Source organism: Acanthopagrus latus, chromosome 18, assembly GCF_904848185.1.
Source record: "Acanthopagrus latus isolate v.2019 chromosome 18, fAcaLat1.1, whole genome shotgun sequence".
NCBI lineage: Eukaryota > Metazoa > Chordata > Actinopteri > Spariformes > Sparidae > Acanthopagrus > Acanthopagrus latus.
Genome location: NC_051056.1, coordinates 24,908,761 through 24,936,706, shown reverse-complemented (window position 1 = coordinate 24,936,706; position 27,946 = coordinate 24,908,761). Strand labels below are relative to the sequence as shown.

Here is a 27,946-nt window from a genome sequence, read left to right as displayed (position 1 = left end):
TAGCTTAGCTTAGCTTAGCGTGTGTGTGTGTAGGGCAAAGGTTATCTGCAGCCTCCAGTCTCTTATTTCAGAAGGTAAAGACTCTCTAACTTCTGTTTCATTGTTTCTTTTACAACTTGAGGAAGGTTCATCCACCCAAACAAAAAAGGATGTTAATGACTGACAGCCCACCTATATAAATATTTCCAAAAACACAATAAAACTGACATTTTCCATTTTTGTTTCACTGTATTTTATTCTTCACTCAGGTAATTAAATACAAAGATGGTGACCTTGGCTGTGTACATTTAGCAAACTTAGCTTTTTTCACTGCTGAAGCCAACCAAATACTTTAATCACACAGTGAAGGAAAAAAAAAATTGTCAACCGAGTAAAAAACATTGCCATTTAATACCGACATCAGTATGCTGCATGTGTAATATATGAATATGATAAACCGAAAGGAATGACACAGCAAGTCAGCTAATAAAGACTCCCCCCTCCCTGGATGAAGGCTCTTCTCCTCCTCCTCCTCCTCTTCCTCCTCCTCGGCTCCTGTGTTTATGTGGCTGAAGATGACATGAGGCTGCCCCCTGGTGGTCACTTCTCTATCAGAGAGTCCAGCTGCTCCTGCAGGGAGGCCAGCTGTTGAAGCAGAAAATAGAAGGCGTGATTGATGCCCCGAACGCCCCGGGGTGTAATTGGAGGGTAAGTGGATGATGATTAACATGTCTTATCACATTAATTTGCCGCCTTTATTTGTCAATACAAACAACTACCCAAGACAGTAGGTGGCCTCAATGCCATAGTTGCAAAGAGGGGTCCGCTGTTAGCTGCCGACAAGTTGCATTTCACATGACTGAGTTTGAACTTTACTAAAAGGCTTAAAAAAAATATTCGATCTCAAAAGTACAACGCCACCAGCTAACATGGTACTTGACATTTTTACAAGATAAATTCGTGCAAAGTGCTGAAAGCTGTAGGAATCTCCCGGCAAGCACCGATCCACGGCTTTTTACGCAAAAGGTTCTTACCTGCTCCATCTCTCGCTCCTCCTGCTGAATAATCTCGTCCAACAAAGCTTGGAAGCGGTTCTGTGAGAGGAGAGGAGACAAACAAGATTTGTTTGAGTCGACACGCTGAGCCTCATTAAACTGCGATGGCTTTAAATGTGTGTCTGCCTGCGCGCTGCTCATGTCACTATCTCCTCCCTGACAGAAAGGCCACTTGGAATGCCAGTCAGAGACAGCTGACCTTTTCCCTGCGACTGTGATAATAACGACTGGAGATGGGGTTCTGACGCTCCCAAAACACCGGGCAATGAGAGCTCTAAATGGCAACATAAAAAGGGCCGAGTCTGCTCGTGTTTTGCTCGTTGTAGTCTCCACTAAAGAGTGCTCAGAAGTACAATGAGTTTTCAGGCCATTTTTTTCCTGCATAGCAATGTGTTTATAGCAAAAGGGCTGATGGGAGAAATGTAATACTGCGTGTAATCTGCTGTCTTCATCATCACTGCTGGGAGAACTTATGCTGCTTGAAGACTTCTGCCTCAGAGCTCATCTGCATATTCTTGTTTACGTTTCTGTACATGCAGACCTACTTTCTGTGTGAAAGAGTGTGTGTGTGTGTGTGTGAGAGTGGGTGCGTGTTAAGTGTTTACTTTGAGGGCCTGGTTTTCCACTTTCATGATGAGCTCCTCCTGCTGTTTCTTTCTGGCGCGAGTTTCCTGGAGCTTGGCCTTGACGTTGTTGATCTGCACCTGATATTCCATAACTGCGGGGAACAGCAGAAGGTTCAGATGTTACGACCGCCATAAAAGGAACACAAACATCATTTACGCCTCTGCTTTGTTGCGCAGTTAAGAGCGAACAAAAAAAAAAAAAAGAAAAGAAAAAAAAACCTGTGGAGAGATGATGATGTGACTCGACAAAGCCACGAGGGCAGGACGTGCACCTTGGCTTGCTGAAACACAAGGATGCCTCCATTTCGGTTTGACAAATTGCAGTTAATGGGAACAACAAATCCATTTAGAAGGACGTGAGCCAGCAGGCCGAAGCACTAAAAGATGCAACTAAATCAGACTGCTCTGGGCTCCACAGAGGGTTCTCATTAAACCCAGCCAAAGTGATAGTGTCTTGCAACAACCTGTGGCTCCATCACCATCAACTATCTTCCAAACTAATTGTATCCACCTCCTACTCCCCTCCAAGTGACTCTCAATAGTCTGATACAGCCCATCTAATATGCACTATCAAGCAAGGAGGAGTCCCTGCAGACCAATTTATTACAACTCTACAGCACTGCCAGACTCCAACACATCTGCAGGAGCTCTGCCGCTGCTACAATGGAGCTGACCAGAAGTGCTGCTGACTGACAGCTCGGTGTATGTAGATAAGGAGGCATTGAGCTGTCAGACCGGACAGCTGTCTGAGCCAAACGCTGAGCCACAACACCTGTCAGGCTGGTTAGCCGAGAGCTGTCAGCGTGGTGCATCTCCATGGGCGAGGACACAGCACGCGTGTTTAAGTGTAAGTAGGGCTACTCATTTGAGGTAGTGTGTGCGTGTGTGTGTGACGTCTGACCTAAAAAACTCAGCTCTGATTAGAAGTCCAGACACCTAGCTGAGGTTATTTTTGACCTCTGCTTTGTAAGTGTCTGAGGGGGTTTGATTTAAATTTATGTCCGACTGTGTCAGGTCGACAAGTTGGTTTTGAAATCAGCATGCCATGGTCTCGGCAGTGAACCGGATACGACCGAAAAATGAAAAGACGGGGGGTATGCCGGGTGAGTCGGCTGAAAGAATCAGCATTCACACCGAGGCGGTGACGCAAGTTGCAAGCACAGCACGGAGGATTGCATAATTCTAACACTAGACTTACTTTATCCATGTAGATGTACACACTTTCCCGAATAGCTCATACAAACACACATGCTCAGTTTAAGAACAGATGTACAAACCATATGGACATACATCTATACATCATATATCAAAGAGCTTCTGTGTGTATTTCATTCCGACACTTTCTTTTTCCTCCTCCTGAACTGGAAACAATTTGTTAAGTGATGTATTCAAATCACACTGTGTCATCAGAATACAAATATCAATTATATTTTTTAACAACTAGTTTCCCATTCAGTCATTACTGGGTCTATAAAATGTTAGAAACTAGTGGGAAAAGGTGACATTCTGAAATGTCTTGTTTTAGCAGCAAATCTTCACATTTGGGGAGTTTTTGACCTAATGATGTTTTTACAGAAGGCTCCCCGTTTCGTTTGTGCCATCAAACAATCATGATATAAAAGCAGATGTTGATGTTTTCCTGATGAAAGAAGTGCAACTCCTCAACATCATCTACAGCAGGAGTCTATAAAGTAGTTAAAAATGTCCTTATATGCATTTTCAGGACATTTTCACATGCAGTCCTCTCAGTCCCTGATGGCTGATGGATATGCTTCTGTAAAACTCATCCAATTACCACAACGCTAATGAATGTTGCGGAATGTTGCCAGATTTCATTTACTTTTGACAATGTCATTAGCTAGCAAACCATGCTAGCCCTAAAGTGGAAGAATGACTCCAATTGCTTTCTAACAGGAAGAGAAAAAAAAATGTGGGGGGCAGCATAAGACGATATAAAATAAAAAATACATTTCATACTTCAATAAGCTTTTCATACAATCACCAATATTTATCATTCTGTAAATTTTCATGTAAATGTCTTACAGTTTTACAGCTCTGTGTAGAAACCTTGACATCTTCTTACCTATCTGGTTGTTTCTATCACTTTCATGCTGAGCAGAGTCGGACTCGTTGAGTTTGTCTTGGAGCTGTCGGACCAGATCATCCTCTGTGTCCATGATATTCAGGTCCTCGTCCTCGTGCCGGTCGCCTTCGTCTTCCTCGTCCTCACTGGAGCTGCTAATGTCATTGAAGATCTCCCTCAGCTCGTCGCGCTGGGCTGGCCATGCGGAAACGCACATTAGTGTTATTAACATGGACACAAAGATGGAAAGGAGCGAGATGCAAACACATGCTTTGGCTCCATCTAGGTCAGAGAGAGTACAGGCTGGTGGAAAACACTTGAGTATGTTAAGGTTATGGTCCTGTGTGTGAAATAAACCAGGTATGATAAATGTGGACTCCTGATATTGTGATAGCAAACACAAACTGTGTGATCCAACACGCAGCAGATAAGTGGTTCTTTCTTCCCCTTTTGTTCTTGAAATCACTTTGTTACCACACTGCACCATCTCAGTGTATTATTAGTCATGCCACTCACGCACACACACACCACCCACCTCAGCACCTTTAAGTGTCGGCACACTTGCACTTTGTGCACCTAAGTGCTTGGAGGGTCTTCTGGTGAGTCTAGAGGCAAATATTATCTAAGGGCCAAAGAGTAGCTAATGCTTGGGTGCGCTCTATTTCCATTTCAAACCACTGGGGCAGAGGCTATCGACAGTGACAAGAGTGGTGTGCAGGTTTGAAAATTAGGAGAGAAACCTCTGCTGGTGAGAGAGGAGAGTATAAAATACAGCCCAGTACAGCAGTCGGGTCAATCTCAAGAGCCATCAGTGCCTTTTCAAAGCAGCTGCACATTAACAGTTTGACCTGCTGACTGCAGGTATGTCAGTATCAACATGAGTCGGCCTATATGTAACAAGAAATACTATTCATCTTGACATCAGTATCCGCTGATATTTACTGTGTTGACTGTCTGCAAATATGACTCCATTCATGATGGCAGTGGCTGATGTTTATCTCAGGTGTCACATCAGTTTTGCACTGGCATATTCATGAGCTACTGGCTCGTGAGAAGATGATATTAAAAAGGTTATTTGTACATAAATCATATGAATTTGTAGAATCTAATTTGAGCTCTTTCAAAGATGGTGTAATGAAGGGCTGAATGACTTTAAAACTGTCTTTAATCCATCAGTATCTGCCCAGAATTTCACATTTAATGATGCAATCAATTACAGAAATGCAAAAAGTACGTCTTGGACATTCTTGGTTCACTTTAGAGGACTAACAAGTATATTTTTCTAAGGTAAAATGTCCTACTTAGAGAATGTCTTGTCATTATGTAAAATCCTGAGTATCTATATATTAATCTATCATTAGAATAGCTGCTGTAACTGTTATTTTCTTACTAAAATGAGCGTTAAATAGCTCTATAGTCCAACAGTTATAACTGTTACATAGTGTTTGGTCAGCATCCCATATCTCTCCTTTACTAAAGCAGTTAAAGAGCAAAATAAATGTTCTAGTATCCCTGTCCACGTTATCCAATCAGGACAGAGAACTCTCTAAAAGAGGCAGTCCTGTCCACTCGGGGGAACACACGGCAAGAGCGCTGGGTAAGCTACCAACTCCAGTGCTGGTCCTGGTGATGGCTTATACTAGCAAACAGGCCAAGTGATGAGAAACGCTTGAAGAATTGAAAGAGGCAAGGAGAGCTGCCTCGGGGGAAAAAGGAGCCATGCAAGTGTAGTTATGTAGAGAGAAGGGAGGGGATTGCTCAACTGCAAAACGGAGATGAAGTAAAACGACAAAAAAACTATACGGCAGCTTTACGTTTTCAAGCTTTCAAATAGCAATATCTGTATCTACAAAGTCAATCGAGTTTTATTGTTCTGTGTTTATCATGTGGTCGAGGTAACAATACAGTTCACACTCCTTTTGCTGTAACAGAGTAGGGCTGCAAGCATTCAAATGAAGCATGCTGGCAGCCCTGATTTACTGATGAAAGATATGTTTCTCTTACCAGAGGACCCATGACCCATCTTGTGCCCCGAGGTGCCAGGCGAGGAGTCCAGGTTAGCCAGAGAGCCGTGCTGATCCGCTTCCTTGGACTCATCCTCGTTTATGATTTCCCACCCTGAACATCATGGGTTAAGGGCATCATACCCTCTGAAGTCCGACACTAAGAGACTTTCACAACTCAAGTTTCCACAAACTTGTCTTTGAAGTAGACTTGAAAGATCATACCCCTCAACTTTAACATTCATTAGTGTGTCGTGTGTATGTCGGCTGCTGCATGCAAACGCTGCAACTATAATTAGAATCCAGCTTCACTGTGACCGACTAAGCAATGATAATGAACAGTCCATCTCAATTAACACACAGCAAGCAGCCACTCAAAGTGGCTCCTCTGTGCTCTTATTCTGTCAGGCGAGTTTAGAGTTTCATTAGAGCGCTAATAGCTTCCTTGCAAAGTGCACCTCGCTCACAAAGACATTCGACAGAGTCAAGTCAGGTGAGCCGGGCAGGAGTCACAACACCCGCTCGGGTGTTAGATCAGCTGGATTAGGATTTCAGGGGTGTGAAGTTATGTTTGTCATAAAAGGAAAACCGAGCCCTAACTATTTGATTCTTCTTGAGAGCTAAAGTCGCTGCTCAGTGTTAGCTTCCCATCTGATTCTAATTAACATGCAGTTGCTTGTTGTTTTGCTTGGTTACACATCTGGTTAATTGCTTTTTAGGCTTTGAAAAACGACCATAAGTAGCAGTTGTAGGAGTCTAAAAAGGATACGGACGCTGACAGCCTCGGCGTCGGTGCTCAGCAATCTCTTCACCTCCTTTTCCACGTCAGGAGATTCAATGTACTGTGGAGGAAGAAAGAGGTTAGGTTACATGTAGCGTTAGCCTCATCTCTCTCACTTTCTGTCTTTGTCTCTCTCCCTCTCTCTCACACACTCGCACTCAAACACAAAAGGCAGCAGCTGGACACATGCCAGGAAGCACATTAGCGATTAAAAACAGAAGGGGCCAAATCAATATGGCTCGGCTCTGCGTCTTCAAGAAGATTTATTCCGAAGACAAAGTAGAAGTGTAGTGCTCTAGCACACTCACTTTCACTTTGATCAAAGCCATAGTGAAATTGCCTTCTTTGCCTGCCTTTGGGCCAAACTAAGATGGAAAGGCTTTATTTATATGTAAATCTTGGTTTTCACTTTCACCACAGTTCCTATTTTATGAAATGTAAATGTCTTGTTGGAGCAGAGCCGAGGAAAGCGATGGATCATCAGACAGGATGCTAAAGAGACGGATGGGAAAGTGGAGGTGGGAAGACGAGGGGGAAATGAGAAAATGTCAAAACCTTCTTTTTTGCAGTCTTTCGAAATCTTCTCTTGCGAGTGTTCTTCAGAGGGCAGGTGACTAGAGACCAAAACAACAGGATTAGTGAAGTCAAAATGGCTTAATGAGCCGTGGAGGGCACGCTGTATTTCCTGAATTGCTTAAGTTTTGAGCACTAGCAGCTCAAAGTGCTGTTACGCATAGATATTTGTCTCCTTACTGCCGTGGTTCCAGATGAATTTCTTGTCCTTGTCTTTGTCCTTCTTCTTGCTCTTAGGGTCGGTGCCAGTTGGCTCCTCTAAAGGAGGATAAAGGTCTCCATCTAGTGTACATACCAGCATCTAATTCATGGAGGCAAGCAATGAATGAATCACTCTGCAGTCTGCTGACTAGTGTTGTACTAGAGACAAGACATTAGACAATTGTCATCCTAAATGTGCACAACAAGAAATGTATGCAATGAAGATGACATCCTAAATGTGATGCCACTGTGGCGTTTTACCTGGCAGACATCAGCGGTTTTATAAAATGTCTTCTTGTCCACCGTTTTCAGAGACTCGATCATACACGGCAGATCCACCAGTTTGCAGGCCAAAGGGACGCGGTCTACCCTCACTATGCCGTGGCGACCATCAGCTACAAATAAGAGGAACAACATGATTGCTTATAATGAAATGATGTGTGTAAGAAAAGATAAATACTGTTAATTTAAGCAGAGTACAAGTGCAGGTACAAAACATGTTTTTTCGGAAATGTATATTTGGAAGTGAAGACAGATAATATTTCTTGACAAATTGACAGTTGTAGTCAAACAAAACTGCAAATAAACTCCTAAAAATACCAATTCTGATCAAATATTAGTAGTCATAGTCAACAAAAATGGGAAGAATCTGGGGTTGCTTTGTTGCAGCATTTGGACTCTATATGTGAAAAACTGCTTTTTTAAACCTATATTACTTATTCTTTTTTTACGCAGAACTTTTTATTTAGTTATATTCCCCTTTTCTACTTAAATAATTGCTTTTTTACACTTATAATACTTTTTAATTCATGATAGAGCTTTTTTACTTAAATTGCTTTTTAAAAAAAATTATATTATTGCTTCCCGCCCCTTATTTATTATTACTGTTTTAACTAAAGTTATCCCCCTTCGCTGCTATAAAAATGCAAATTTCCCTATCGTGGGACTAATTAATCTCATCTTTAAAATGATTCGCAAATATTTGCATTCTGTTTAATTTAACTTTTACAAAATGTCATATTTTTTTTGGCATGGAGGTTTTGAATCAGCGTTTGAACGGTGATGTCACAGCGGTCAGTCGGACACAAATAAAAGCACTAAGACTACTGAGAAACAAGCTCACGGTGCAGCTCGATGGTGAGTCTGTCCTTCATGTTCATACTGCTAGACTGGGCAATCCTTCGTACTGTTGAGGCGTACTCCTGGAAGGGAGAAAAGATGAATCATTTTCAACAGTCACATTACATTTTTAGAGAAATGATGAGTTTCAGCATGTGTAACAGTCTCACCGAAGGCAGCCTCAGGATAAACTGGCTCTCCAACTCATAAGGAGCATCCTCCTTGTTCTTGGAGCCGGCCTTCCCAACTAGGATCAGAACAGATGACCATAAACAAAACAGTATCACAACTTCAGATCAGATATTCTGTCAGTGAAATTTGGAAATTGTGGGGTTTGTTTTGTCCTGTTCTATACATGCGACATCTCTTGCATGTCTGTCCATCCTGGGAGAGGGATCCCTCCGCTGTGGCTCCTCCTGAGGTTTCGTCCAACTTTATTTTTTAAATATGGCAAGTTTTATCTAACCCGAATGGAGGGTCTAAGGACAGAGGATGTTGTTCACTGAGCAGATTGTAAAGCCAACCGAGGCAATGGGATTGTGATTTAGTACAATATAATTAAAAATGATTTTATCTGGTAGAATAACTGTTTTGTAGGTTGCTTTTCATTCAAAAAACTACAATGTGAACAAGAGACTAGAAACACGCAGTGATGTTTGACAGGTGCAGCTGCTGTACAGATCAATAAACACCAACTGGTTTCAGTATTAATGCTAGTTTTTATGTCACAAACATGTGGCAGTGCGTGAATGCTCAAATGATCTCGTATTTTCAACTCATACTTCTTAACTTTTAAGACACTTCCCTCAGACTGGGTCTCTGCACTTAAGTTAAAGCGCACCATGAACCTGCTGCTAAGAAAAAGTAACTTCCCTGAAGAGCAATTTGGAGTACATTCACTCACAATCCTCTATAATGTCTTTGAATGCTAGTCATATTTTTAACAGGTGTCTCTTAAGTATTCCCATAGATAAGCTTCTTTCACATTTGCACTTGTTTTAGATGCTTTCTACCTGCACCTTGTTATTTCTCTCCTACTGAAATAACACCCTACTTGATATACAGAAAGTACATATTATATCGACTTGGTTTACAGCAACTCATTTCTAAGCTAATATTATTGTATTGTAACATTTGAAAGTTGACTTTGGATTCCTGGTGTCAAATAGTAAAGTCACCAATCTCAAACCTCTTCTCAGCCAGTATCAGTAAATCATCCAACACGATCACTACCTCTCAAAAGTAATAAGTTTATGACTTGTAAATCAACGTTTGCTTTGATACACATTGATAACGGTAATGTTGAGCTACCGTTAATGTGTCAGGGTTCCAGCCAACTCCGTGGGATGCTAAAGACAATCCTGATTAAAACAGCTACAAACTTTAAAATCTGAACAGATCATCGCACCTGGAAACAACCAAATACTGCTAATTTTGTTCGGTCATGTTGTTTTTAATCACGATTCATTCATTCCAACACAAACTGCCTGAGAAGAGGCGGCGACATGTTTACAAAACAGCTAGCTATCGTTAGCTTAGCGGCTAGGCTACATTAGTGGCAAGGGGCTTTTAAACGTACCTTTGATTTTAGACGTCATCTTCGTTTTCGTTCTTCGGACGGCGCAACTGCATAAATGTGCTTAAATCATAAAAAACAACACATAAGAAGGAAAGGATAAGTATGCTGACACAACGCTGTTGTCAGCTACAAGAAGCAAACAGCGACGACCGAGACGAAAACACGAATGCTGGCGATTGAGTAGATGCTTGCTGCATTCAGGTACTCCTCGGAAATTGTGCCTGCAGCATTTCAGCACCCTCGACAAGGTAAAGGTAGGGGTCCCACACTCCTATGATTCGTTTTCAGAAATCCAACTGATCTTTCAGTGTAGACTCTGATATGATAGGTGCGTGTTTTGCATTTTGATTGTTGGTGAATGGTTGTAAAATAGAACAAGTTGTCATCTGTTTATCTGTTATTGTTTTGCCACAGACACAAAACTACATAAATATTTTCCTTTTGTTCATAAGCTGTTATCTGCCCCGCGTTTAGGATGCAAACTTAATTGATTAAGGACTAACAATTAATTCATATGAAATTTACCGACCCTAAATGGTCAATTTCCGATAACCATGAAGGTACCATTGATTCCCGCCTCTGCATCGCGAGACTTCAGGACAATCGCGCTTCGGTGAAAAAGGGTTATTCTATAGAAAAATAAATAAATAATACGAAAATAAAATAAATTACGTTAAGTAATATAATAAAATTGTAGTTCGCCGTTTTATAATAGTTTAATTGCATTATAGGGGGGAGGACAAGTTGTGCCATCGGTTTATGTATTGAAGGAAAAACGTAAATACAAAAACGCCCTGGGCAATATTTTCTTTATTCTTTACAAAATTATTTTCAGTAGTCATTAAACTTTTAACCTGGCATAATACCCACGTCGATCAACAGAACAGAAACAGATAAGAAATTAAATTTGTCTATCTTTTCATCTCACTTCCTGTTCGGAGTGGTGAATATTTGAGATTTCACAATAAGAGTCCCCAGTTAAACTAGCTTTATAATGTAGCGTGTAAAACAGCTTAATCCGTTTATTTCTTTATTCACAAGTAGTACAAATCATACACAATAAGTAAAGCCGTGATGTGTCCGTTATAGTGGATTTAAACAAGCAACCTGGCGCCACGGTGCTTTTACACTGAAATAAACAATGTACACTTTCTGGAAAAAATAGTTTTCACTTCCGGGCCGGAATTGATTCGTCTGTTGCTGTCGTCTCTCTGCTCCGTACTCTCCCCCCCCAGTTCGTGAATAATATTGGCCCCAAAGTTTGCTGTTCCCCTCGACGACACCGGAGCATTTTGACTGCCGAGCAGCCGAAATGGTGTTTAAAGTGACTGTCAACAGCGCCTGGAGGGCGACGAGGACGCTGTGGCTGCTGGTGCTGGTGAGCCTGTCTGTGTGCATCTGTGTGTGCCGAGCATCCTCACCTCAGGAGGACAGTGCCATGGAGAACATCGTTACCGAGAAAAAAGCTGAGGAGAGCCACCGGCAGGACAGCGCGGACCTGCTCATCTTCATCCTGCTGCTCACCCTCACCATCCTCACCATCTGGCTCTTCAAACACCGGCGCTTCAGGTTCCTGCACGAAACTGGACTGGCGATGATTTATGGTGAGGTGCTCCGGCGTGACTTGAGAGACGTCATCAGTGTCGTTGCTCTCCTGTTGGGGCTCAATGATTAGTTGTTAGATGAATGGATGTCAGTGCCAGGGCCTCACAGTAAAAAAAAAAAAATAAAAAAAGCTAATTTAGGACAGAATGAACTCCTTATCTGCACCCTGCACGACATCCAGGCTTTAGGCACTTGTGGCCCCTAGATGTGGAAAGCTGTAGCGTGAAAACTCCTGCACCAAATGTTCACTTATCTATATTTTCACTTCCCTAAGGCCAGTAATTTGATGTGCTTGATATAAAGCAGGCTGCACAATGTGTGGTCGACTGTTTCCTCCTTCACCAAAAAAAACCCTTCCCTTACATCTGATAGAACAAAAACACCACTAACTTGTCCGTGACTGCTCTTTGCTTTCAGTTCTTACTTGCTGTGACATGGTGGCACTTCTGGTGAGCTGCCAAATGTCTCTGCTTTTTAAGCAGTGAGTATGAGTAAGCTGGTCACGCTGTAGTGGAGTCATGTTACTTTTAGTATCTACAGTATGACTTAGTCAAATATTTACTAGCACACCCATCTGAGTTTTGACTTTCATAGCCTTCACAGGAGACATTTTGACTGCTATAGTTGCAGATCGTAACAATAAAAATCATGCCTTCCTTTTCAAATGTGTCAGCTTGAAGGTCCAGGTGTGGTATCGTGCGTGTCGGCTCACCTGCTTGGCTGCAGTAATAGATTCTCCTGCTTTCACGTGAAAAATGTCTGATGTAAAAAAGTGAAACTGTGCCTGATTCTGTTGCTCCTGTGACAGCGTGAACTCACATGTTATTATCTTGTTAAGTGTGTAGTGTTTGTTGGGTGAGGTCATGTAATTCCAGGCATAGCTCCGCTCTGCATCATTCAGATTACAGGTGCAGTGCCTTAACTCGTATTTAATTTGGAGTTGTAGTCTTGAAGGTGATCAGACTTTAATTTCATACCAGAAACTGATCTCATGCCCTTTCGTTCGACTTAAAAGAATGAAACATTTGATGGTCCTTTTTGAATATAAAGCACCACCTCACATCCTCTCTTGACATCTCTTCACTGATTTTAGCCTCCTTGTTGCACCAGTAATCAATTCTGCCCTCTGTATCCTGTCTGCCTGGCCTCTTCTTAACTTCTCTCCACAGGCCTACTTGTCGGCGTGGTCTTGCGCTACGGCATCCACGTTCCCCGGGACATCAGCAATGCCACACTGGGCTGCCCCGTCAACGCCAGCCCCGCCACCCTGCTGATCAACGTCAGCGGGAAATTCTACGAGTACACTCTGAAAGGAGAGATCAGCGCCAACGAGGTGGACAACGTGCAGGATAATGAAATGCTGCGAAAGGTACAGGCCGTCACCTCAAGTTTTCAAGATGTTAAGAAAGGATTAGAAGTTTATGGGGTGATCAGTAGCAGAAGGATGCTCTCAGTGAAAGAGCTGCTTGAGCTTTTTTGGAGTCATGACTGTTATTCTGCGGTCGTATGCTGCTAAGATTCACACCCACAAAACAAGGAAGATGTAAAGAAAGTGCCACAAAGGCAGCGTTCTCTCAAGTTGTTCCATTATTGTTTGAGGTTCACTCACCACACACATCATCTATTACAGACTAAACCTACAACATCACATAATGACAACTTTTAATACAGCGCTGATCTCCATTTACAGCTAATACACTGTTAATATCCCCGTGCATCTCCTCATTCTACTATTGTAAAAGTGTTTTGCTGATTGTTCTGGAAGCTACTTCATGACGTCCCAGATGTGTCTTTTTTTGTGACTGTATTATTATCCTTTGTGTGTGTGTGTGTGTGTGTGTGTGTGTGTGTGTGTGTGTGTGACTCAGGTGACCTTTGACCCCGAAGTGTTCTTCAATATTCTCCTCCCACCGATCATTTTCCACGCTGGCTACAGCTTGAAAAGGGTACAGTTTTTCTGTCTCTTGTGCCGCTTAAAAACTAAATGCTTGTTAATCTCAAAGCAATAAAATTAGTTACACTTCATCCTTTCTGTGTAATTGTTTTGTCATTCAGAGACACTTTTTCCGTAACATGGGATCCATCCTGGCTTATGCCTTTCTGGGGACAGTTATTTCCTGTTTTGTCATCGGGTAAGATTATTAATTCACTACAAAGAAAGAATAAAACCCTTCATTCTGATTTCTCATGTGCGACTCTTTGTTGTCGCCACAATGTGCATAAATTCAATGAATGCCACAGCAGTGTTCATCTGTGTCAGTGACTTTGGTGTTAAAGTGCCCATGACGGCGATAAAATCAGTGTTGTTCTTGACGACATGCTAATCCACCTGCTGTTCCTCCGTCAGGTTGCTGATGTACGGCTGCGTGATGCTGATGAAGCAGGTGGGACAGCTGGGCGGAGACTTCTTCTTCACCGACTGTCTGTTCTTTGGAGCCATCGTTTCCGCCACAGACCCCGGTGCGTAGGTTACACTGATTATAAACCGGATTCAGTTTTATATCTTGAATTGCTCAAAGCTCGAAGGAAGTTCATTGAGTGTAAGAATAACTGAGGTCGTACTGTTTCACAATGGAAAAACAACAAAACAAGCATCTTTAGAAACATAATTTCTGTTGTAGATGAGGAGTTATTTTAGGTGGGATGACAGCAAGTCCAAAAATATGTGGATGTTTTGGTTCTTCTGACTTTGCATGTTGCAGGAATCAAATTAAAATTAGCGTTTATTTACAAAAAACAATTAAGTTTAACAGTTTGAACATAAAATAATCTAATAAATACTGGCTATTTCAATTTAGCTTCCTATTTGTTTGTTCAACATTTATCAGTTTAAGTCTTTTATTGTTTCCTATTCCTACAAAATGGTAAAATACAAGTATAGTAAAAAGCAAAGTACAAGTATATGCTTCACCACAACATTTACTCTATTAAATGTAATGTAAGTATATTAAGAGGATCGAGCAATATGTTGATTTTTTTGTCTCTGCTGATACATGTTATTAGTAATTAAGGAGACAACATTTGGAACTGATGTACATATTGTACATTTGCAGTAAACATTAAAATCTTAATTTCAGAATTTAAAATAGCCAAAAAATAAATTCTGCTGTTTCATAATTCTACTTCACTACATCTTGGAGACAAATATTATAATTTGTGCTTCACTACATTTATTTAATTACACTAGTCACTTTGTAGATTGAGAGTGCCATGTATGTAAAATATGTGATCGGATACTCTTGTGTGCGGGACACTGAGTTAGACGACAGATTGCTGCATCAGAGCCAAAGTAACACAATATTTAATTAATGTAATTTTTTTAGCAAGGAGACAAAAAGACATAGATTCTGATATCGTGCAGGCTGATTACTGACCCATCTGTTGTACTGAGTTTAGAATTGAAACACAGCACTTTGCACCTGCCTGTGTCTTGCTCAGTGACATGTGTCATGTTTTTGGTCTGTGGTAAAATGGAGGCTTATCAGAAGTATTTCACATGTTTGTCTCGCTCCACAGTGACGGTCCTGGCTATCTTCAATGAGCTGCAGGTGGACGTGGATCTGTATGCTCTGCTGTTTGGAGAGAGTGTCCTCAACGACGCCGTGGCCCTGGTTCTGTCCTCGTAAGTCATCCGTCTTCATGACAACACACCCAAACTATGAGTCTGCATCCATCCCAAACCATCCTGACTGTGTACAAATCTGCTATGTAACCGATCGAGAGAAATGGCGAATGTGCGAGACATGACTTGCACATTCACCGTTTCTCTCAATCGGTGACGTAGCAGCTTGTGACCTTTTAACTAATCTGATATCAGCTTCTCATTAGCGCTGTGCTGAACACGAGGTGGTCGCTAAGCTAACACTCAGCTTTTCCTCCTCCTTTACTCGAAATGTTATAATTTCCACAGAATTGTGAATTATAATGGCAGGCAGCGTGGAGGGGCCGGTCCCTGCGGAGAGACTCTGACCGTCCCAGTGAACGGCTGTTCTAAGTAGAGCATGGCATTGTGTGCCTTTGCGGTGCCTTGGGACAAACATGACAAATCACCAGCTATCTGTTTTTCCCACTCTTAAAATGCTGGCGATGCAGAAGATTTCATTACTTATTCATTTATACCACTTTTCTTTCTTTTTTTTCTTTTTTTTTTTTAGTTTTTTTTGCTGCTAAGAACACATTCCTATTATCTTTTGAAGAAACTGTACACACAGAAGCCAAAGCGAGGGCCAGACGCCAGGAATGCTTACAGACAAACTACCTGGTGATTTGTTTTGTGAGTGTGTGTGTGTGTGTGTGTGTGTGTGTGTGTGTGTGTGTGTGTGTGTGTGTGTGTGTGTGTGTGTGTGTGCGTGTGCGTGTGCGTGTGTGTGTGTGGACTGTGGATCGACAAGGGTGAATATATCACTTTCAATCCATTTTATCGCAAAAGTACTTTGGCAAAAAAGAAAAATGGGTTTCTATAATTGCTTTCTCTGACTGACAACTACGCTGCTAAATTTTTAGATAACTCTGCTGCGATAAAATTCCTCTCAACTCAGACTGCACTTGAAGGAACTCCATTATTTTCCGGAGTTTACTGAGAAGTGTCGTCTTGTTCTTTTGAGTATGACTTCATTGGGACAGTTCAGTGTTGATACTTAACTGTCAGGGGTCACAAAGTTTCTGTATCAACTGAAAGCAGACTGACATGTAGGTGAAGTATCCCCCTATTTGGACTAAATTCTCTTATAGCAAGGATAAAGCTCTGTAGTCTGTAGTTTTCTTCTGTTGCTCTACCTGGAGCATTTAATGAGGTTTATTTGGGGAAAGCAGTCAGTAAATGGCAGTAAAGTAAACCAAAAGTACAGCATAACATTTAGTATACTTTATTATCTATTCTTCCACCTTTTCCACAGCCATTTCAGTATCTTTCCTCTCTGACAGTGAGATCACACATGTGGCTACAGTGCTCACATAGACCTTTAGACCTTCTGAAATTGATTAAATTGGCTACTTTTGTGCTTAAATCTTAGTACGTCAGCCATGGAACATGTTTCTTTTAGTAAAAAAAATCTAAAATTGTATTCAGTAGACGTTGCATCAGATTTTCCTCATGGTTTTTAATGTTGGTATTTTTCAAGGAGACGTATCCGTAACGAGTCAGTAACCGTATGAATATAAAAAGCTAGCAGTTGTTACCTTTTCTTTTGCAGGGGATTAGCCATTTTAATCCCAGGGCCTGCCTCCCTGCTTGCAAATTTTCCACCCCCCCAAAAAAGTCATTGTTTTGCAGGATCACTGTCGTTGCATTCGTGCTGCCCAAGATGACCGTGGTTGGTTAGGAAAACAACAAACAAGCCAGATCATTTCCCCCCATGTGGCAGAATGATAATGAGTGCAGCCAGACTGTTCTCTAGCGCTGACACGGTGCTGTGGATCAGCTGTATGACACTGTGAGAACATGAGTCCATTCACAAGAAATCCTGACCTCAGCGGAAACTTACCTGCATCGATTCCGTCTCAAGGCTTCATCACAAATCTGTGCTTAATTCAAGCAGTAGACTTTTAAAAGCTTGTCCTAAGTTGAGTATTAACACTGAACTGTCCAAATAGAGAATCTTTTGTTCCAGCCCTCTTACCTCTACATCACTCTGCTCTTCTTTATCTGAACTCCTCCAGTTTACTTAAGTTCCCTGTACAAAGAGACCTGCTGGAGATGTGGTTATGCAACAACTGGCAGAAGTGTTTTTCAGTGAGAAGACTGATGTGAAAATGTGTGACATTTAACAAATGCTGCCACATTTTCTGAGTGCAGGCTTCAATTTAAGCTTTGTGAGTTGTTGAGTTTGTGTATAACTCTTCTAGTGCTCATCAATGATTGTATTTTGTGTTATTTCAGGTCTATTGTAGCGTACCAGCCACAAGGAGACAACAGCCACACCTTCGAGGGCACGGCGATGCTGAAGTCTTTCGGGATTTTCCTCGGAGTTTTCAGCGGCTCCTTTGCTCTCGGCGTGGCCACAGGAATCGTCACTGCTCTTATATCCTTTGCGTCGCTCCTTATTTATTTAATTTCTTTATACTAAAAAGTATATTTGTTGAACATTCCTTTTAAGACTAAAAGAAAGCAAAGCATAAGCACAGTGAAAAGTTTAATTAAATCTTTATTATGTACAATATTGCTGGTAAACATTTCTGTTGGAGCTTTTTAATTGATAGTTTTTGCAGGAAATCTGTAGATAATGTTTTTTTTTTACTGTTTGAAGATACGGGTGGCAATAATTTTTAATAAGGACATTTTCTCCATTAAAATCCGAGTCCAGCCAGGACTCCCCTTGTAACACATCACCTTACTTTGGTTAAAAAACAAAATTATTCCACCTGTCCTTTCTCTGACATTATGAATAATAGATAAAAGTTTGATAGGAGTTCATCGCGCAGTGTCTCAGTGTCTTGTTAAACTCCTTGACTGTCGACTGTACGTGACAAAGTTCACTAAGCTGAGAGATTTCCAGCTGTTGGAGACGGCTCTGTTCTTCCTCATGTCCTGGAGCACATTCCTGCTGGCCGAGGCCTGCGGCTTCACAGGTAACACACACACACACACACACACACACACACACAATCCAACTAGCATTTGCTGACAGTAAATCTCTTGGAGAAAGCACAAAATTAGTTTCCTGTGAGGATCAAAAATGTGGTTACGTTGTTGATGATAATCCGTGTCTGCTGATCGTTTCACTCTCCCGGCGTGCTGCAGGTGTGGTCGCGGTGCTGTTTTGTGGAATCACTCAGGCTCACTACACCTTCAACAACCTGTCTCCTGACTCCCAGGACAGGACCAAACAGGTCAGACCTGGATGACAGCACCATCACTGCTCTTTCTGGTCTTTTTCAACACACATTAAATTCTGAGTTGTGTTTAAACCTGCATTTTGACAGTAGAAAAAAAGAGTGCTAAAGGTGGAGTTTATCAGTGACAAGGTCAAAAGATTTAAAAGTAAAAATGTCACAAGATTAATAAAAGCGTGTGTCAGTTTACAAGCTATAAAATGCCACAGTGGGTTTGTTGGTCAAGCGTAGTAAATTCAGATTTATGGTTTGATATTGTGGCTCGGCTCATGAATCTGTGTGTCATCTGTTAAAAGTAGAACTCTGTGTTGAGTGACCCAAACAAGGAAGAATGACGGGGTAAATACCTGACCGATATGCAGATACAGATATTAGGGAGTAAAATATGTTACACATTTGTGCAATGTTCCTTCAAATGTTTGTCATCGAACAGTTTAAAATAAGCCACTAAACTGAACTAAATTAATTGAAAAGCATAATTTTTTATTATATCGACCAACGGATATACCAATTAGGCTCTAATTTATTTAATCACCCAAGGGCCAAAAAAACAACGATATTAATTGATCCCTTTGTTAAACCAGATTTGAGGCAATCATTAAGGAAAGAAGAATAATGAAACTAAATTGCCGCATTTATAATTTATTGGTAAAAAGTTAAAATGCTGTCAAAGTCACTTGTGTTTCCACGTGTAACAAGGTTACATTGATGTCGTTTCTCTTGTGTTGCAGCTGTTCGAGCTCCTAAATTTCCTGGCGGAGAACTTCATTTTCTCCTACATGGGTCTGACTCTGTTCACCTTCCAGAACCACGTCTTTAATCCCATGTTCATCGTTGGAGCTTTTGTATCTTTTGCTCATATGAACTACCTGCTGCACACAAATCCTCTGCCTCATCACATGTGTCAGTATCAGCGTAGGAATGTGGAACTCCCACTTGTATCAGCACTTTTCAGATGCCAGAAAATAAAATGTTCCCACAGCGTTATACCTGACAACCACAAGGCAAGCTGTAATTGATTTAAAGGGGCAGTAAATAGTTTGGCACAGAGTGAGGACGCTTCTCTGTCGCTCTGTTTCGTTGTCCTCTCCTTGACCTCCGTCCCTCCCAGGTGGCAGTGTTCCTGGGACGAGCTGCGAACATCTACCCTCTCTCATTCCTTCTAAATCTGGGACGACGCAACAAGATCAGATCAAACTTCCAGCACATGATGATGTTTGCAGGTTAGTGTGTATCCTAAATGCTGTGAGCCTCGCATTGATAAAAAGAGGAACAGCAAAGGCTTGTTACCAGAGATCACCTGATCTGTCTCAAAGATTAACATGCATACTTGTCTGACATTCTCTGTGCTCCTCAGGACTGCGAGGAGCGATGACCTTCGCCCTGTCCATCAGGGACACGGCGACATACGCCCGTCAGATGATGTTTTCCACCACTCTGCTCGTGGTCTTCTTCACGGTTTGGATCTGTGGAGGTGGCACGACGCAGATGCTGTCGTGCCAGCGCATTCGGTACACCTCTCCCTCCATCACTTATCAGATCAGTTGGATTCACATTTGTTTATAACACTAAAGGGTTCTGACACATTAGGGTATTACGAGTTTAATTCATCTAGTTCACCTATCAGGTTAAAACATTCATTATAACCTTTTTCTCTGCCCCTCGAGGCTGTTTGTATTTAAATGCCCACCTTGACGTGGAGCCTTGCTGCTCAGGAACTTGATAAACATGGGAAACACGTTTCACAACACTTACACAGCTGATTTCCATGTTGTTGTTTTTTTTCCCTTTTCTTTCACAGAGTGGGAGTGGACTCTGATCAAGATAACTCGGTAAGTGTGCCCCTTGAGAAACACTCTAATACTCTAATGTCTGTAAGAAAACCTCTAAATCCACGTTTTCCGTGTTCACACAGATGAGTATCACTGAGGGCCCAGAGAGAAGAAGCACCAAACAAGAAAGTGCCTGGCTTTTCAGAATTTGGTACAACTTTGACCACAAGTATCCTTGGACGTGATCCATACAAATGATAAGTTCATATTGACTGACTGATTTTTTTTCATTTGCCTGTTTTCAAGTTGTTGATTTTGTTTTGATTAAAAAAGATAGACAGGAAAAAGGGAAAGAAAGGGTTATAACATGGTTGTGCTTCAGCGGCATATTTGCAACCATTTCAATACCTGTTTTTAATAACTTGTAACTTCTAGTCACAACTGTTATAGTGATTTCACCACAACTGTTACAAGAGCCAGATGAATAGATGATCTACCTCTGAAAGAATGCTGCACCTCTGACAGAGAAACTAAGTGTAAGATACAAACAACAGACACAACAGAAATCTTTGCGCTTGCTCTGTATGTTGAAGGGACAGTGAAGTTGTAGTGACGGCTGTACTTCACAGTGTCAGACAGCAGAGGGAGCAACATGTACAGAAGACAAATGATCCCTTTTATTAGCTGTGAAGTATGAAGGTCATAAAGTTTAATGTATTTTCATTAAATTACTTTAATTTTGATCATTTTAACCTTTTGACCTGAATATATAAAAAGCCAATTGTTCGAACATTTAATTGCTCTTCATTAATCACACTTGAGTTCGTCTGTGTGTGCGTGTGACCCCTCTCTCTCTTTCTCAGTGCTTGTTTTCTATGTTATCATGTCCTTGACTCGAGCCCCCCCCCCCCAGCTACCTGAAGCCCATCCTGACTCACAGCGGCCCCCCTCTCACAGCCACGCTGCCTCCCTGCTGCGGCCCCCTCGCCCGCTTCCTCACCAGCCCTCAGGCCTATGAGGTCAGACCCACACAGGAGCTATTTCTGGCTCAACTGTGTTTGTTAAGTTTTATATTGTATTAACGGATGGAGAAAAAAAAGGTTCTCCAGATGAGTCACGAAGCACAGAGGTTCAGTTCGAAGCGAAAGATGTTGTCTCACTGGGCAGATTAGAGAATATTAAAGGTGCACTATGTAGTTTTAGAAAAGACATTTTAATCAGAAGAAAAAGTAAACAGTATATAAACAAAAATCTGAATTTAGAGATTACTGTGTTTATATGTGGCGGACCCTGCCACCTTTTCCAGCTCCAGACGGAGTTCTGGGGACCTTATTTCCCTCTGAGAACAGCTTTTTTATTCAGTTATGGAAAAAATACATATTTGTGAGTTTTTATTATTTTTCTTATTAATATTGTAAATATTACAGTTCTGAGCCTGAATTTCTATAGTCCAGTCACTTCTTGTTCTGCATGTTCTTTGTTCCTCTCACCAGAACGAGTGCCAGCTGAAGGATGACGACTCCGACCTCATCCTGACAGACGGTGACATCAACCTGACCTACGGCGACATCACGGTCAGCACAGACGCCTCAGGTGCCCACACGAGCGGCGGCACGGCCTTCGCAGGCGCCGCCACCTCCGATGACTTGGACAGGGAGTTGACGTACGGAGATCACGAGCTGGTGATGAGGGGCACGCGCCTGGTGCTGCCCATGGATGACTCTGAGCCGCCCTTCACAGACCTCCACCACGGCATGCGGATGTGAAAACCCAGACAAACCGTCCGACTCAAACTGACCCGAGCCATCGAGCAACCGACCAGTACCTGACACTCCGTCCTTCACTGTTTCTCATCCCGCCTCGCTTTTCTTCCTTTATTGCCACGTTTCGCTCCCTCTAGTGGCAAATCACTGTCTCTACCTCATTCTTGTTCTGCTCCTTTTCCACACCTTTCTGGCATCTGCCGTAATTGTAAAATAGTCTTTATTTATTTGCAGGTTTTTTTTCTTCTTCTTAGTTCAGCTTAAAGTCAGTCACCTTACTGTAGCATTGCACAGAGGTATAGCAGCATGTGTTAGTGTGTAAATGCAACCACGAGCTACTTTGTCGATGTACAGTATATCACAAGAGTACTATAACTTTGATATGCATGCTGAGGATGCTTGTTGTTTTCTTTGTGTGGGAGGTTACGGGGCTTTTGTGTTTCGGGTCTGACCTTGAATGTTGCTGCCTTCTCTCTGTGCATCAGAGGCATGCTGACCCAGTGGACAACTTTACTGTACAATTTGTTACAATCAAGTGCCTGGGAAATGTAGTTTTAAAAGCATGGCAGCCCGTACACGGATCAGCTCTGGGAAGCAGAGCCAGATCAGGGTGGGCGGTCACGCAGTTTTTCTTTCGTATAAAAGAGGAAAAAAAAAACCCACATAAAAAACAAACAAACAAACAAACAAACAGACACCTCTGTCCATAAGGTAGCAATATACTCAGTGGGTGTTTGGGCTGTCAGTTTGTGCTCTCCGCCTGTAAATAGTGTGTAACAATGCGAGCCACTGTACTGATGCAGTGTAACCTGGCAGTGAAAGTTGTGGATCTCTCCCAATGACCTTTGACTGTGACATAGAGAGGGGCTTTACACCTTATTTTAGAAGCTGATGTTGCTCGCAGCAGAACGAAGGGCTGTTGTTCTGACGACAAGGTCCCAACGAGTTTTAGCGGAGAAAGCTTAGTGCCATTTCTGTCCTGCATTCGGACGCTTTGTGAAAAACTGAACGCAGACGACCTTAAAAGTGTTTTGTATCCTTTTTAGTTTTATTGCCACAGAGCTTAAAGGACTTTAAGCTGAATCACATTTGTCCTACATATTTAGCTTTTTCAATACATTTTCTATTACGATTGCGCGTCAATGTCGAGACTTTGGATCAAATTTTAGCATTAAAAGAATCTCAGAAACACACATAGATACATGGACTACACACACAAGTGAAGCGAGTCACTCTTTGAGTTTAATCAAGGCACATCAGAGAATTGATTTTCTCTCAATCTGATTTTGTTTAGGGCTGCAACCAGTTTAATCGCTATTGATGAAACAATTTTCTTTGTGCAACTGATCAATCGTTTGGCCTATAATGTGTCTCATGACAGATTAAATTTCCCAGAACTTCAGTTGATATATTTCAAGGGTTATTCTGGTATTTTTAAATGTAATATTCTGGTGGTACAAGAATAGAGAAATGTTTGGAAATCAGTCCAGTTGCTTACCTCAGCTGACAGCTGGGAAACAGGCTACAACAGTATGAGATCACTAGAAGGATCCCTAAATAATTGAACCTTTTTTATTTTAAGAGCATCCTTTTGCTTAACTACAAACAGCTGTTATATGCCTCCCTTTCATAGTCACAGACTACATCGCAGAACATGGAGTTGCTGGCCTGCCGCTGCTGCGATCGCTTGGAAGTTTATGTTTCTTTGTGTGTCTTTGACACGTTAGTTTGTATTTGATAAGTAACAGGTTAAGCTGACTGGACCAATTCAGAAACTTTTTGCACCTGTTGTACAAAATACTGGAATTACCCTTTAAATGTCTCGTTGTGTCTGATCAACAGTTTGAAACCCAAAGAGATTCACACACAAAATAGGAAACATTTACATTTTAGAAGCTGTACGCAGTGAATTTGAAGCATTTTTGCTTCAAAAGTACTTTTACTCAATCATCAGAATTGTTCCCAATTGATTCTTTTGTTGTTGCTGAGCAACTAAATCATTGATTAATTGCAGCCCCTGCATTTTATACGGTGATGTCCATGAGATCAGTGAATAAGACAGGGGATGGCCGTTATTATTGTAATGAATTGATTTCAGATACGAGCAGATATTGGCGTTGGTACTGTGGCAGTTTGTCGTTATGAAAACTGCTGGAATAGAACAACAATCGCTGTTTACATGCTGGATGTTTCTCTCTCTGCTGTACGAGCCTCGAGGGTCCGTGAGGGTCTTAAAAATACACACAATCATTAAAGGTTCAGATGGATGGATGGTGTTAACATTTTACTTGCAGTCTTATTTCTGGATGGGATGAAGGTTCGGTGATCTAATTCGTGTGCGGAGTACAGCAGCTGTTAATGCGGGGTCTAACAGGAAGCGTTGACAGGGCGTCGCCGTGGCAACGCTGTGTTGACGTGGACGGGAGCCAGAAAACACTGACGAACAAGGCGACTGAGTTGAACACACCGTTTTTTGCGGTTCGTCCTCTCGGTGAGCCAGAGAGGAAAAAATACATTGCAAAACGGATGCAAGAGAATGAAAAGAAAAGAGTGAGAGAAATAAAAGAGAGATGCGTAGTTAGTGTTTTGTGTGTGTTCGTGTTGGAGATGATACAAAGGTGGAAGGAAGATGTTGTGCTTCCTCCCACAGTTATCTTCTGCTGTGCAGGAACTTCTAATCAAAAGTGTTTTCCTCTTTTTTTTTTTTTTTATTTTATCAGGCATGCCTCTTGACTCCACATCGGAACCCAGGAAACGATTCATTCCTGACAAAGTTTTTTTTTTTTACACGTCTCCTTTGTTGTTATTATTGAATTTATTTTGTAGAAGGGAAACGATGACGTGAAAGAAAAAAAAAGAATTTGCACTTCTTCATCCAGAATGTTTTATTGTTTTGCTACATTGTTTGTTTTATCCAACAGCTGCTTTTTATATTATATACCCTTTTTTTTTATTTGTTTTTGGAAGGTCGTGGAAAAATGTCAGATGAATGTCAAACAACTCGTGTCAGTTTAACGAATCTTGCGTCGACGTTCGGTAGAATTTAAGTTTAGAATGAATTCTCCGTTGCGGTCGAGATGGTTGAAAGTCCCTTTTCATGCTTTCGTTCCATCTTATCACTTTACCATTCAGGTACTCTGATGTATGTCTGCAAAAAAAAAACCGTCTGAATGCTGTCGACTTCTACAGAGCATGAATCATTCATCATTCAAAAAAGAAAACTAAAATATATATAAATATATATACAAGCAGATGTGTGTGCCACTGTTCTTCAACTGACACATTAAATAATGTGAAATCTGCAAAAAGCTGATATAGGTTTTGGTGTTTGCCTACTGCTCTGCCAGTATGTGTTCTCTCTCTCTCTCTCTGTTCTCTGAATGGTGACTTGTGATAGGCTTTGATCATTGGAAATTTTGTCTGAAGTAGCTGACCAAAGAGGCCTGCTGTGCTTTGTGTTTTCAGACAGTCCACTCTATCTTTATACTGCAAATTCTCTGTGTGTGAATGTGTGGACGTGTGCTCATGCCTGCAAGTGTGTATGAGATGTGTGTGTGTGTGTGTGTGTGTGTGTGTGTGTGTGTGTGTGTGTGCGAGCGAGAGAGGAAGACGTCGCCTCGTCTCTCTTCCTCCGTTGTGTCGCAGGTACTGACTGTTTACATCTGTGTAAATATACTCTCACCTGTCCATGTGCGTGCAACGGTCAATAAACAGAAGCCTGTGCTTTTGATTAAAGCCCTCGCTGCTGTGGCCTCGTCATTTACCCCGTTTCCTCTTCTCATGGATAACCGGGGTTGTGTAAGAATGTATCTGTGGAGCTCATGAGATCATCCAGAAGAAGATTAGTGCCAGCAGTGATTTTATTTGAGTTGCGTAAGTCCAGAAGGGGATTTTCTCATTAGGGTTTATCATCCTCATACCTGAAGTATGGCAGTTAGCCCAAGATTACACGCTATTAAAGACTGTTAAATATTCCAGTGGGATAAAGTTAGACTGGGGCCTGATAGTCCAGCTCTGAAGCAGGGTTGTGATGTGGTTCCCACCAAACGGTCAAAAAATAAACCAGCGAGATGATGAGCAGAAAAAGAGAAAATACACAATGAAGTGTTTGCGCTCTAGAAGTTGGTTTGTTTTTCAGACCTCTGAAAGTTCAATAAAAACAATTTGAGAAGAGAAAAAAACAGTGACCTGGTCACGACCTGTGCACATATGTAACCTGTCAGGATGATTCACAGGAGACACTGTGCAGGTTTATATGATCAGAAAGCTGGGATTCAGGAAAAATGGTGGAAAGATTCCTACAAGTTTGGGATCCTTGTCTTCCTGTAGTTTAATATCAAAGAATTTAGCTTTGAAATGGATAAAATCAACCAGACCTTTTGTCACATATTTTGTCGAGCTGTGTACGAACATTATCCCAAATATTTCCAGAACAAAAGTTTACTCAAGGGAACAGTGCGTTTCATTGGTTGCCTGCTTATAACTTCCAGTCAAAGAGTGATAAAAAGAATATTCAACCCAAACAGCCAGAACACATTACTGTATATTAGCTGCTATATTAGGTGTGTGTGTGTATGTGTGTGTTCTAACTTCAGGTCAACTCTCGCTCAGCTCAGCACTCACCAGAGACTCCAGCTGCCTCCCTTCTTCCTCCTTCCTCCTTATATTTCCCCTGCAGGTTCACTCGACAGTCAGCATTACAGCACAAAAACACCCGGCGATGGAGGCCACGTCCACCGATCGCTGCCGCAGTCAGGCCGATAAACAGGACTGAAGGTAAATCCACATCTCAGAAGAAATCTCCACGCCCTCACTGCTTCTGTAAGCGGCTCCAGATCAGTGCAGAATCCAAAGTGACTCCAGGTGTTTATTCCTCCAGGAGGTCCAGCTCTGCACCTGACTCAGTCCTCCTGAGCTCTCCCCACTCACAACACTCAGTAAACATCTTTTATTTTGGTCTGTTTCAACCACTTGCCTTCATTCATAACTTAAGTACTTGGAGTCCAGCTACAGGATTTTACAGGGTCCCATGAGTGTCATAGAAGTTTCAACATGAATATTTCAGTAAAATCAGTGACATGACCTGGAAGAAGTTCTGGATTTTTGGGTGAGTTGGCAGGGTCTATTTGCACCATTAAACTATGTTGCATTGAAGATACAGTAGTTCTCTTTTGGGACAAGCTTTTCATCCTCCCTGCTGTCGGCTGTAACTCATGTTGCAATACATCAGCCAAGGAAGAACAAGGTGAAGATATTCATCCAATCAACACGGCCCTCTAGTTTGTTCACGTTGCACATACTGTATCTGCCACTCGATGAGGTTACGTACAAGTTTGGAGGCTGAAGTAAGAGGACATTGAATACTGCAGCAGCTCTCTGATTTGCATCGAAAGCAGATCGCGGACGTCTTCCAGATCAATCACTCTGACTCCCAATCTGATAACACACCAGACGTGTGAATAAAAAATAAAAAAGTGTGCATGAATTATTCTTTGATGCGAGTCGACTCTGAGACCCTGATGTGTCAAACTGTCTCCAGCGTGCGACATGAGGGCTGAGTGACTCCCTCATGTTGCATTTATTGAATGAGTTAACTTTAAAAGAGTGTTATCAGAGGGCACCTTGTGAAATGATCCTCCGTTTCTCTGCCGTCAGTGAGGAAGTGAACCAAACATTTATCTCTTTATCCCTTCCAAAATGCAGATTTGACAGATTTCCCTCGTCTGTCCGAGATAAAAGGGCCGAGTTGTGTAAATGAGGGAGACACGCCCTGAGCAGCCCAGGCTGATGGCAGTTTACTCTCCCAGCTGAGATATCAGGTAACGTGCTCCTAATATGGGCACAACTCCCTCCAGTCTGCTCAAGAATGTCTCAGTAGTGGAGTTTGAGTCCAGAGCGGAAATAGTCGTTTTAAAGGGCCACTTAGCTTCAGCCAGAACAGAACCGTCTGATTTCCACTCACTCACTTGGAGCTCT

General features: G+C 41.8%; 2 protein-coding genes across 2 annotated transcripts; one reads left to right on the top strand and one right to left on the bottom strand.

The window, feature by feature from the left end:
• Nucleotides 1-215: 215 nt before the first annotated feature.
• Nucleotides 216-10,200, bottom strand: taf7 (TAF7 RNA polymerase II, TATA box binding protein (TBP)-associated factor). Its single transcript, XM_037077990.1, has 12 exons — nt 10,000-10,200; nt 8,591-8,667; nt 8,425-8,503; nt 7,563-7,696; nt 7,281-7,401; nt 7,083-7,141; nt 6,516-6,588; nt 5,748-5,861; nt 3,744-3,938; nt 1,640-1,752; nt 1,014-1,073; nt 216-624 (listed from the first exon to the last, which is right to left on the bottom strand). The coding sequence occupies exons 1-12, from the start codon at nt 10,016-10,018 to the stop codon at nt 580-582; spliced, it is 1,089 nt and encodes a 362-aa protein (XP_036933885.1). The 5' UTR covers nt 10,019-10,200; the 3' UTR covers nt 216-579.
• Nucleotides 10,201-10,866: 666 nt separating this feature from the next.
• On the top strand, nt 10,867-25,705 carry slc9a6a (solute carrier family 9 member A6a). Its single transcript, XM_037077736.1, has 16 exons — nt 10,867-11,603; nt 12,774-12,973; nt 13,473-13,550; nt 13,660-13,736; nt 13,952-14,064; nt 15,121-15,226; nt 17,483-17,624; nt 18,066-18,171; nt 18,344-18,432; nt 19,167-19,280; nt 19,547-19,658; nt 19,793-19,946; nt 20,237-20,267; nt 20,351-20,436; nt 21,121-21,226; nt 21,701-25,705. The coding sequence occupies exons 1-16, from the start codon at nt 11,312-11,314 to the stop codon at nt 21,971-21,973; spliced, it is 2,079 nt and encodes a 692-aa protein (XP_036933631.1). The 5' UTR covers nt 10,867-11,311; the 3' UTR covers nt 21,974-25,705.
• Nucleotides 25,706-27,946: the final 2,241 nt, after the last annotated feature.